The 13,264-nt window shown below is 35.1% G+C and overlaps 1 protein-coding gene across 1 annotated transcript in view; it reads right to left on the reverse strand.

Annotated features, from left to right (window-relative positions):
* The window catches only part of LOC144970865 (nucleolar pre-ribosomal-associated protein 1-like), a 29,924-nt gene that overhangs the window by 5,704 nt on the left and 10,956 nt on the right, over window positions 1-13,264 (reverse strand). Inside the window, exons 9-18 of the mRNA XM_078910972.1 lie at window positions 12,039-12,234; window positions 11,084-11,227; window positions 10,611-10,775; window positions 9,465-9,561; window positions 7,901-8,151; window positions 7,117-7,197; window positions 6,288-6,528; window positions 4,700-4,840; window positions 1,615-1,775; window positions 274-468 (exon numbers count right to left, since the gene is read on the reverse strand). Coding sequence (XP_078767098.1) covers window positions 274-468; window positions 1,615-1,775; window positions 4,700-4,840; window positions 6,288-6,528; window positions 7,117-7,197; window positions 7,901-8,151; window positions 9,465-9,561; window positions 10,611-10,775; window positions 11,084-11,227; window positions 12,039-12,234 — 1,672 coding nt within the window. The remainder of the gene's footprint in view (window positions 1-273; window positions 469-1,614; window positions 1,776-4,699; window positions 4,841-6,287; window positions 6,529-7,116; window positions 7,198-7,900; window positions 8,152-9,464; window positions 9,562-10,610; window positions 10,776-11,083; window positions 11,228-12,038; window positions 12,235-13,264) is intronic.

A 13,264-nucleotide genomic window follows, 5' to 3' on the forward strand; every position in this document is an offset into this window, starting at 1 on the left:
CTAGCTACTTAACGACTGCTGTTTGGAAAGAGAATTTAAAACCAGGTTTGTTTATGTACAAACAAAATGCTCTTTCCATTGAGTAAATGTAATTTACCAAAAGGAAAAAGTACACTGGAGAAATTTCTTTACTTAAAAAGTAAAGGATACTTTTCATTTTTTTAAATTCGTTACATTGGGAATTTAGAAGACCTGAACAAGTGCTATTTTAAGACCAAACTACATTAACAGACTATACAAAGACATAAGCAGATAATTAAATCATAGACTTACAAATCTATCAGAGAAACAGTGTTCCATGTACAAGATGGCCTGTTTTAAAGAGGACAGTTTTTCCTCCTCAGATATGTCCTCGAATTCTTCCAGGACTGCAGTGTCAAGGTCATCATCCATATCATCACTCATGAACCAGTTTAATAGGTGGCAGGAATACGGGGTGACGATTTTGAAATTTACCTCTGGCATTGGCTGTGATTGAAAAATTGAAACATTAATGCAATGGATTTCTTTACAAATCTAAAAATAATCAAAACCTTAAACTGATAGTGTCTCGTATTTTAATACATATGTGTATGTATGTATGTATGTATGTATGTATGTATGTATGTATGTATGTATGTATGTATGTATGTATGTATGTATGTATGTATGTATGTATGTATGTATGTATGTATGTATGTATGTATGTATGTATGTATGTGTGTATGGGTATGCAAGTGTGCGATTGTGTTATGTATGTATTTATTGTTTTGCTATTTTTTCTTTTATTGATAAGTTTGTTTCGTTCTTTTCCGGGGATGAGGAGAGAAAGGATTTTGATTTTAATCAGTCAGGTAAACAGGCTCAATAGTAATCAGTTTTAAACATTTTAATCAATTATTTTCATTGCAAGCAATATCCTAAATCCACATAAGGAGCAAATCATATGCTTAGACCAGCATTTTTTGTTCGTGATAAAAGTTACAACATAAACAACATTTTCATGTCATATAAGCGCCCAGACATTGATCTTGGAAATATCCTTGTTTCCTCAAAATGAAAAAGACCATTTTCAAAGTCCTTAGTAAAATTTGCTCTTTTATCTCTTGATTAGAAATTTTGGCATGAATGTAAAGCTTTTCCTATCTTACCATAAAATAGAGAAATAAATATAAGGATAAAAGTAAAATTCTAAATATTACAAGAAAAAATATTAAATTAAAATGTAAACAGTAGAAGTTGTGAACATTTAAAAAAGGTCAATCAATATTAATAATGAAACTAACAGTTGCAATACAGATCAAGATTCAAGATATATAATCGAGGACTGTCGTCATATTGAACACTAATTCAGCCAATAAGACAATCAAGATAATGAATGTCCGTACGACACATGAAGTTTGGAAATGCAAGGAGCCCAAATAGGATATTCCTAAAATTCTTGAAATCTGCAAATCCACTTCCTTAACTCACTTTGTAGAGATGTGCTCTTCTTTTTTCAGAATGAAGTACTGTGTTACCATTACATATTATAGTTTCCGTTGTTGGATGCATTTCCTTCCTTTTTAAAGCTGGTACAGTCGTTTTTGTTTAATCATTATGCAAGCAAAAATCAAAAATCTTCCACAAACTCACCTTCTTCTTGTTACCTGTCCAGTAGTCAAAATATTCCTTGACTCCTGGGTGACCTGTGACCCAACATTTAGTGACAAGTAAGCTGTAGGGGACAGGATCTGATTGACTGTGAAGGATTGCCACCATCACAGCATTGACATACTCACTAACAGGATTAGTGTCTGGGAGAAGAATGTGTGGAGGGGGGGGGGGGGGGGGGGGGGGGGGGGGTTGATACAAAAAAGGAAAAGGAAATAAAACTCATTAAGAATAAGAACAAGTTAAGGTGATCCATTTATTTAAAAAATCAAATTTAATCCTTATTTGTTCTGAAGCTCTCTATACATTTTCAAATTTTTAAAAAGTTGACACTTAAAGAGCTAAATCTGAAAAACACTTTTTTAAATCATTAAAAAAAACAAAGTGCAAGGATAAAATAAAAAATAATTATTAATCCCATAGGGGAAATTTGTCTTTAGGGTCTATCCAAGGGAAGGCTGGAATAACCCAGGTGTCAGCTGCAGTGTAGCGCAGCAAACTGAGCTGAGGTGAGGTAACTTGCTCAAGGCCATACAGCGCACCAGGTATTCGAACTAGGTAGCTTTCGAGTACGAAGCAAAGACTGCACAGCTGAGCCACGCTGCCCCTAAGAGTTAGTTCTTCTTTAATACCGAATACAAAGAAAAAAATGAATCAAACCAAATGACTGATATTTCAATGCTAAATCCATATATCACCACCACATAACAATCTTATATAGTCTCTCAAGAGAAACCGTGGACAAGAAAGTCAGGTTCCACTTTCAGCACCTTGCTTTTCCACTCTTTGATGATGAAACTTAACCCTTATTATTGCTCATTTTGTAGCCCTGTACTGGGACTGATGTCTGAATCATTTCACGTATTTTTTATAAAAGACAAATTTCTCTATATAATAAATATAAATCATGGATTTTTAGAAATTTCCCTTACTAGGTCATGGCATCGGCCTGTTCTTCTAAGTCAACAACAATGAGTCTATGTAACATAAAGTTTATTGTAAATGCCAAACGTTTTGAAATTTCCATCTGTCAATACTGACTCCTGCTACTAATCCTGCAAACAGATCCGACTTTAATGCTACTGTCATATATTGAAGGAATTTTTCTTGTTTCTTTTTGTGAGGTTCTTTCATTCATTTATTCATCTTCTTTATATTTAATTTCTTATTAAATATACTACACTATACTAAGTCATAAGTCCATTGCTCTTTGTAAAATGTACAATAATAATAATAATAATAAATGGCATTTATATAGCGCTCTACCCCGCTGTCACAGGCTCTAAGCGCTTTACAGTGATATAAAACAAAACATATTACAGTGAGACAAGTGTGAAGGAAACGTGATACGAATTCTATTTAACAACAACAAAATATGAAAATAATATTGCAACATTATGACGTAAAAAGATAAAACTTTAAGCGAGATTTGAACGTTGTCAACGAATCCGAGCATCTCACGTGTGATGGGAGAGAGTTCCAAAAATGGGGGACGAAAATTGAAAAGACTGTTCACCTATTTTACGCAATGGCTTAGGTTTGACAAGGATTGATTGGTCATTGCTTGACCTCAAGTTTCTATTGGGGACATATATGTTTAGAAGGTCTTTAATATAGGAGGGACTGTTCGTGCTCAGGGATTTGTAGACAACAGTACAAATCTTATAGGCAACTCTCCACAGGAAGCCAATGTTACTCACAGAGAAGAAGAGTTGCTGACGGGTATTTTTTGTTATTGCGTACAATGAGCCTGGCTGCGTTATTTTGAGCAACCTGAAGTTTGCTAATTTTGTCTTTAGCTAAATTCGCCCAAAGGGAGTTACAATAGTCCAATTTAGATAAAACCAGGGAATTAATTAAAAGTTCTGTTATATGCTTCGGTATTAAATTACGAATTTTGCTTATTTTTTTCAAGTCTATGTACATAGATTGTATGGTGTTATTCACATGGCTTGTCATGGAAAGATCTTTGTCAATGATGACGCCAAGGTTTTTTGCTTTATTTGAAAATTCTATTGTGCTATTTCCGAGAGTAATAGGTGATTTATTTGCCTGTTTAAGGATACTCGGCCTTCCACACATTAAAATCTCAGTTTTACTATCATTTAATTTTAACTTATTGTGGTACTTCCAAGATTTAATCTCATTAAAACAGCTCGTAATTCGTTGTATTAAGAACTGTAAATTACTAAGAGGTGCTGAATCATATATTTGCGTATCATCTGGATTGAATCTGGATATCACACTAGAAAGGGGCTGCATATATATAGTAAAAAGGACAGGGCCAAGAACAGAGCCTTGTGGCACTCCAAAATTTAGTAAAACTTGTTCTGACTGAACACCATTCACCACGACAGTCTGCCATCAATCCAGTAAATATGATGTAAACCATTTAAGGGCAATTCCTTTTATGCCGAACGTATTTTCTAGTCTTCTTAACAAAATGTCATGGTCAATGGTGTCAAAGGCAGCTGAAAGATCTAAAAGGCATAATACATTGATATTGTTAGCATCAGCATTACATAACAAGTCATTAAAGATTTTAAGAAGCGCCGTTTCAGTACTGTGTTGATGTTTGTAGGCTGACTGAAAGGGTTGTTCCAAACTGTTGTTCTTAAGATGAGATGTTAATTGTGTAAGAACTACCTTCTCCAAAAGTTTTGACAAAAAAGGTAAATTTGATACAGGACAATAATTGTTTAATATATTGTGGTCCAGTGATGGTTTCTTCAGAAGTGGTTTGACGAGGGCACTTTTAAAGCACGATGGAACTTTGCCAGTCAGTATGGATGTATTTATGATTGATGTAATGGATGGTAATAATGTATCGATGGAGCTGGCCAAAAGCTGTGCGGGTAGGGGATCAAGGTCGCAGGATTTAATGGGGGCTTTTTTTATCAATTCGTTTATGAAACTAGGTGAAACTGGTTGGAACTTGTCTAAAGGGGTACCACAGAATGTATTTGTATCTATAAATGGTTCATGCCGATCTAGTTCTGAACGAATGTTATGGATTTTGTAAAAGTTTATGAATTTTATTTTAAAATTGGACATATGAAACTCTTACCTCCTTCATAAGTCCCAAGTTTTTCCAAAGCAGCTACAGTGAGTGGCGAGAACGGAATGATGTTGCCTGCTTTGTTTTCTGCCTGAAGCAAGTCTGAAGGAATAGTCAAATCAAAGTCCTTCTCATCCATATCAAGGATATCTAAGCCAAAAAAAAAAAAAAAGATAGAAAGAAATAACTTGGTGGTGACATTTGTTTTTTGTGCTCATTACAAAAATAAATAAATAAATCAATAAATAAATAAGAAAAGAAAATAAATTAAGAAAAATATTGTGCTTGCAACATCAGAAAAAGGAAGGTTATATATAAATAATTAAAAGATTTTAGATCTATCTGACAAGTGCCCAATAAAAATTAAGAGAAAGAGAAGTACAATAGGAGACAGAAGTAGATTCTAGGAGCAATCAACTTAGCATCTTGTCAAATCTCGCCAAAAGGGATTCCAAAACTACAAATATTACTATGATCATCATCATTATTATCATTGTTAGAATCAACCATCAGTGTACTTAGTTTGAGATCACCTAAATGTCTCATCCAGACACAAGCACAGGTCCCCACTGAGAGGAACACACTCAAATGTTTACAAGTCATATATATAAATATATATATATGTAAAACAAAAACAATAAAGTGCATAACAGAATGATGGTTTACAAGTTTAAAAAAATATCTTCTTCCAAAACTAACTATACATTTGACTGTTTCCCTACCAGCTAGGGTATCCGGCTCGGGCCAGGACAAAACCAGGTAATCTCATTCCAAGACAAAGACAGAAAGCAAGTTGGAAAACAGATATAGGGGGACAGAAGACACAGTACAGGAGGTCATGTTTGTTTTTGTTTTTGTTTTCAAGGGTTTTACGGTTCTTGCAACACATTTAGGTTATATCAGTGCCAGTAAAAAGGAAGAAAATGGGATCGCAAAAAGTTCTAGAATTACAATTAAAGCACCCAAGAGAAAGTAAGACAAAGGGGAACTGGGAACAAATAGGGATCTGATGTAGATTCCGAGAGTATACCACCAATGTACTTAGCTTGAGATCACCTATAAATCTCATCAGGACACAAGCACAAAATCCAACAAAGAGGAATACACTCAGATGCTTACATTATACCTTAAAAATAAATATAATAATACATAACAGAGAGATGATTTACAAGGAAAAAAATATAATCTCTCAAAACAATAACTATGCATTTGACTGTTTCCCTCCCAGTCAGGACTCTGGCCAGGGCCAGGACAAAACCAAGTAATCTCATTCCAAGACAAAGACAGAAAGCAGAAGGGATAGAAGACATAGTATGGATTATGGCCCGCTATGGGAGGTCAGGAACCCCACCCAATTATTACTTGGATTAACTTTGTTGAATAACACAATTTGTCTTGTATAATTGCCACCTAGTCCTTGACTCAAAATGGATATGGTTAGCAATAGAGTATCATAAATGTAACATTTTAATCACAACACCACGTGTGATTTTCACTGAGTATGCTCTGGATATGTGACATTCTATTCTAAATTCCAAACAAGCTAACCAATTAGCCTTTCCCATAATTATGATATTAATATAGAGTTCATAATCACCTTGTATCGCCTTATTCTTTGATCCCTTCTTGGATCCTTTGTCATGTGATTCTGTCTCAGATGTAATCTCCATGACCCTGTCCAAAAATGGAATGGGGCTGGTGATGATGCTACCCAGAATTCCAGATAAAAATCCGATTGGAGAGAATGTTGTCCACTCTGACTCAGATGCCATGGCTTGACTAATCCAAAAGCTCAACTCCTCTTTGTGGTCAGATAAAACTTCCAGACTAGTTAAAACCTGCAGGAGTGAGGCAAAGCACATTTTATAAATATAATTGTATGAGAATTTTATTTGAAAATTTGAGACAAGGTCTAATAACAATGTATATTAAAATACACTGGAGCTGCTTAAGGCATAAATCTCACAGGGAAAAATACTACTTTTCAATTGAAATTAGTACCGTATCATGACAATGCAATATACAAAACCTGCTCCTTCCTAACAGAGTATGCTATGATCATCAAAAAAAAGTGAACAATGTGATGTATTCAATAGATATCAGTGGGATTTTAAATAAAAAATATGTTACTCTGAGCATCAGTGACGACAACTGAATGTTCACTTTTTCTTCCTTTGGTGATCATAGTACAGTAAATCTACTCATTTTTTAATTTTTTTTTTTTTTGGTGGTTTTATATCTGCCTCTTTTAGTCTTCCCTCTGGGGAAATTATTGCTCTATATATTATCCAACAAAATATCTGAGAACAAAACTGACCTTTCTCATCAACACAGAAGACTTTTAAACCTGTAATTAGTTTTGCCTCTTAAAAAGATAGTAACAATTAAAACCAGGTATCCATTGATACAAAAATGCATAAAATTACCTTGTAAATGAGAGAAACGGTTTCCTCCTTGTGTTGGTCTTTCAACCCACTGGCAGATCTAAGCAGCTTTTCCAACAAACCCTGAAAATAATTTTTAAATTTGATATGAACTAACGCAAAGATCAATGAGTTACAATTTTGGCCCAGGACAGACCCAGGCCAAAAGTGAACTAATACATTGAGAAAATCTATCAACAATCCTCTTACCAGATTTGATTATTATTAAGAAGCTCGTGTAATTAAGCAGGAAATATAATGGCCATTTATTTTGGTCAACACAAAGAAAAGACTAGGGCTAAATTACACCTATTTCTTATTCTTTCAAAACTGGAGAAATTGGCAACATTGTCCACAATAAAGGTCAAACATTTTTTATTGTATAAGAGGTAGTTTTGCATATTTTTTCTCCTATTTTTTCTTTTTTTTTTACAATTTTGCATAATTCATTTCTAATAATCCCCAGATGTTTAAATTTAATGAGATAAAAATGTATTTTATATCATTATACACCATGTAAAATGCCTGTTATTTATCACATGGGAATCTTCAGCTCTACCGGTAAAGTACTTAATTAAAATATAAAGAAACTTAGTTGAAATCTGCATTAAGCCAGATAACAGCCATAGATTGGGTCTAAATTGGACTGGTTGCAAAGTAATTTATGATAGATGAAGGTCCTATGAATATAGAGCAAACAATTGCTATTGTTTAATGCAACAGGAACTAAAATAACTTTTGGTCTCCGAGAATTTTTTTCTTCTTCTCTATTGAACAAATCACTCACCCCCTCAACAAGTGGCAAACTTTTAACATCTGTCTCAGAGAACAACTTTAGCAAGTCAAGCTGTGGTAAAATGACTTTGGATTCTGTGTCACTGGTCACACCTTCCATGGCTGCATCAATGATGGCCTGCAACAAGCCAACGGCCTCAACTAAATTGGCAACATCATTGGGCCGATCGGACAATAGGGTTGGAGATAAGCGCTGGTACAGAGTAAGCATCTTCAAAACAGTCGACACATGATCTACCAGGTCTGCATAAAGAAATTATGAAACAGAATTGTGTGTTATTTGATGATTAAAAAAACTAGTATGTGGACAGTTATATAAATAGTGAACCATTAAACAGATAATTAAATAAACAATTTTATAAAATTTCTTGAGGTGAGACTTAATTTCTACTCTACCATAAAATCTATTTTATATCTCATTACAATCGCAGACCTCATCAATTCTGTAAACTCATCAGTATCAGTTGATTTATTCCAATTGAGGCCAGTGCCACATCGTTCTACGGCTCTCTTGATAAAAATGGTTGATAAATAAACCAAGAGTCACATATCTCATTCTGCTTGTTCTCCAAAAAAAAAAAAATAAAACCCCAAAAAACTGGTCCTTCAGAACCATTATGCCCATGGACATTATCCAAGTTCCTATAGCATTAAACAGACAATAGCAATTGCTTACTATCCTTTGGATAGGATGCTAGTCTATCGCAAAGTACTTTCCACAACAATTAACATACCCAGCTACCCAATCACTGCTGGTTGGACAGGAAGGTCAGAAAAAAATCTCGACTGAACCTGGACCAATCTCAGTCCCTTTCTGTGTGAAGCGAGTGCTTTACCAACTGAGCTATAGGGACCCCTGTTTGATAGGTCAAAGTAGAGTAAAATCGACCACCACCTGTAGAGGATTAACTGATAACAGAAAACTTCAATAATTCCTTAACATTTGATTAACCCTTTTTTCCCCTATGGGACAGCATGGCTCAGCATTATGGCCTTTGCTTTGTACCCAAAAAGTACTGAATTCGATTACCCACAGCGCTGTGTCGTCTTGAGCAAGTCACCACACCCTCGCTCAGTTTACGGCGTTGCAATGCGACTGACGCATGGGTTATCCTTGGAATAGACCCTAAAGACAAATTTCCCCTATGGGATGAATATAGAAAATGAATATAATTATTTATTATTATTATTATTCAACATTTAAAGAGATCCAGATTAAGGTCTGCATAAAAGATAAAATAACCAACTACTAAGTCCACACACAGGCCAATAACCATCCATTAACAACGGGCAGCGTGGCTCAAAGGTATGGTCTTTGCTTCATACCCGGAAGGTACCGAGTTTGAATACCTGCTGCGTTGTGTGGCCTTGAGCAAGTCACCTTGCCCTAGCTCAATTTGCGATGCTGCACTGTGGCTGATGCCTGGGTTATTCCGGTCTTCCCTAGGAATAGGCCCTAGGGACAAATTTCCCCATTGGGGTGAATAAAAGGAATTTAACAGGCATTTTATTATAAATATGTACTCCAAAAACCAATGCCATATAATATAACGTACCAACTTCAGTCCCAATAGCCTCCAGTTTCTTTGGATCAGATAAGATGTTGAGGACTTTTCCAACACAGTTAAACAATGAAGTTGGTGTTGGAAGTGCCTGTTGATAAAGAACATTTTTTTTTTTTTAATTTCTTGAATTTAAAATAATTTGCAAAGAGGAAATCTAACCAAAAGGGATCATGAGTCAAGAAATAATCAGCTGCTGCATCATTTACCCGAGCGAATGTGCAAATAGGGAACAAAAAAGTGATGTTGAAAAACTTTTACAGCCCGTAATCCTAAGAATCTACCTTTACATCCTGCTAATAAATAAATTATGCCAAACCTGCCCATCATTCCACAAACTCTGAAAGTTAATGATTAATGTTCTTAATGTTTCGATTGATTTGTGATGTGTTATACAATTCATGTCAGTGTCACTTCCTTGTAATGTTTGTTTTTGTTTTGACTTTTTGTTGTATTTGGGTTTCCATTCTTTGTGTTTTCTTCCACCCTTCTTTCAACTTCTTGTCTGTATCGACCGAAATAGATGGAGATGTGTATAGTAACAACTGGTGGTGGTGGCAGTGTTGTTATGGATTTGAACTTGAGTAGATCCTCACGGTGGTAAAAATTATTCATGGTAGACATAAAATGGTGCATGTATTAAACAAGGCGTTGAGGTGAGTGACAGACATAAAATGGCGTTTAAAATTTACAGAATTGGTTTATAAAACACTAAATATCTCAAATAAAACATACAATTTCACTGTAAAAATATCCTGGCAGTAAAAGGAATTTCAATCCGATATTGCACAACTAAAATTAAAAACAAAATATAATGAATAGCTGTAAAACAATAGACAATACGCAGAGCAGGTGAAAAACAGCCTCTCAGCATTAAGCACACTACACACATTCTGGAAGGTTGTCCTGAAGGGGAAGAGTTCTATGGACTTAGATAGGCCCAAAAGGCTACTTAATATGAGGCATACAACAGGCAACATTGCTGCTTGTGGTATGTGGATAAATGATGGAAGAACTTCAAATCAATTCAAAATCCGCACACTGTGCCTTCATTACATTGATTTGCATTTGTTTTGTCAGCTAGAACCAGTGAACACTTGACTAAATTGCATACTATCACCTTCTATTATTAAAACTCACCGTCATCGCACAGGAAGAGAAAGCTGTTGCCAATGTTGTGGAAAAGCCACCAGAAGGTATATGGGGTATTTTGTTGGACGTGATGACAGACAAGATGTTAGTGACGTTTTGTAGAATGACCTGCACCAATACTAGACACTGATGCCTCACAGGGAGATCGCTCATCTATAGAAAGTACAAATGCATATTTAAGTTTAATGAAATGGTTATAAAATCAATGAACACATTTCTAATATCTTTTTAGACAATCAACCCTATTTTTTTCTACATGTCACAGGGGTATAGTTATTCCATCAAAATTACAAATGTATATATTTATTAAGTATTATATACTGGTTATGAAACCAAGCAGGCCGATATGGCTCAAAAGGCTACTTAATATGAGGCGTATAACGGACAACATTGCTGCTTGAGGTAGATATGTGGATAAATCATGGAAGAACTTCAAATCAATTAAAAATCTGCACACTCACCTCAACGCCTTGTTTAATACATGCACCTACACTTTCACACGGTAGGTAATACGTTGTCATCAAGGATATAAGCCTTTCTACATCCCCTGGCATCGTGTCATGGTTGGACAGAAATGATGGGACAGACATCTGCGTCTTGTAGGTCTGGGGAAAGTGATGCAAATTTATCATAAGCTATTCACTGACTTTACAAAGCTCTACACTAAATACAAGTAGACAAAAATCAAGAGGGAGATTACAAATGGCCATCAGAGTTTGATGTCAAGTTTGATGGAGTTCAGTTTAAGAAGTTTATAACAGCTCTTGCAGCACTCTGAGGTTATATCAGCGAGTAGGAAAAGGAAGATGTTTGACAGATTTAGAGATCAATGCTTGCAACATTCTTGGATCACAGGCACCTTTAAAAATGAAATGATGACAAAAAACGAAGAAAGTCCTGAAAAGTAGATCCTAGCAGTAACCTGTCTCTATGCCAAGCCTTAGGCCATCCACAGTCTGCCAGCAAAGGATCCCCACAAAAAGGAGACCTAAATTGTATCTGACACTAATGATTTACAGGGAGCCATACAGAGAAGACAAGCTAACACCTATCTCTTACAAGATCTACAGCTAGATTTGACAAAACCGAATTCTCATTCCAGGACAATGGAGCCCATAGAAAAGGACAAAAGATTAGGGGATTATTACAACCTTCCAGTAGCCCTAATCAACCACCCACCAAGTTCACCAACACTGACTGGCATCATGTCACAGTTGGAGAGAAAAGATGGGACAGTCATCTGTGTTGGATGTCTTACGGAGATCATGCAATAATCATTCAAAAAGCTAATTGTCTCATATCAGTACTGAAATGCAACATGAATGAATCTTCTTTGCTCTGCTTTTATTATTGTTTTTTTTTAAAAAGGATTATTCAATACCATTTGTTTTTCTATTCAACAAAGAAAAACCTCACCTCCACCAAGAAATCAATAGCATCGGTCCGTTTATTGGCCCCTTGCAGCATTAGGGAATTCCCCCAGTTTGGCAGAAAGTGGGACAGCTGATCAGGACAAAAGTTTAAAATGTTTGCAGCCAACTTTCTTTTGAAGACATTGTCGAGTCTTGTAGACAGGAAGTGTAACAAACGAGTCATGAGTGGATTGAAGTTTCTGAAATACAAAATACAATCCCAATTTCAACTCAAGCTACTTTTTATTAACTCTTTCTTAAAATACTTCTGGTTTCTGATTATTACAGATTATGTAAAAGTTGTCCTCCACAGCCGTACATAGACCTAGAGTTAAACTCTCTTTATGTTGCATTAAACAGACAGTAGCATTGCTTATGCTTGTTCTCCTTTGGATAAGATGCTAGTTAAATTAACAAATTAACCTTGAGTGAGGTGTGCAATTGCTGTAAGGTAGTCAGGAGTCAGTACAAAAGACCTCAGGCTTATGTTAATTAACATTTTTTAAAAATAATAATCAAAACTCCCTGATTCATCCCCATGAGGAAATTATTCTTAATGGCCTAGATATAAGCAGAGCTAGCATTGTAAATTGAGCAATAAGAACTGTGCTGGAGAAACTGGGTCACCCTGACATAATACCGTGATTAGTCAAATATATGACAAACAACAAAATAGCAATGATGATTAATAGCAAAACAAAAATAATAACAGTTTATCTTCAAATTAATATCTGGCTATAAGCAGTACAAATAATGTTAGAGTGTCAATACAGAAAATGTTGTCTAACTGGTGACTTGTTTTGTAGGAAAGGAAAATTTAATTCACTTGATTTGTTGTTGGAAGGAAGAGCATTAAGCATGATAAAATCATGAATACACTATATCCCATATAAATTTGCAAATCTATATACTAGCATATTTTGTGGCAAGAGCTAATTGAAGAGCCTAGTGCTTAAAGTACTTGAGTCACAGAAAGTTGGTTTTGAAAACAATGGAGGTTAATATTTGGATTAGGGTTTATAGAGTATATAAAACATAAAATTGTAGTATTGAGGTATTGAGACTTAGATTGTGTTTATCATAAACAAAATTGGTGAGAGAACTGAGGTGATTGTGCTTCAAGTTTATCACTGATTAGCTAAAAATAATGAGAATGTGACTTAAGTACTTTTAGTGCTGGGGTCTTCATTTTCTTGATTCAAAATCCAGTGCTAAATATTTGATGTACGG

This window comes from Berghia stephanieae, chromosome 4 (genome assembly GCF_034508935.2).
Source record: "Berghia stephanieae isolate SIO BIC M18660-M18661 chromosome 4, UCSD_Bste_1.3, whole genome shotgun sequence".
NCBI classification, from domain to species: domain Eukaryota; kingdom Metazoa; phylum Mollusca; class Gastropoda; order Nudibranchia; family Aeolidiidae; genus Berghia; species Berghia stephanieae.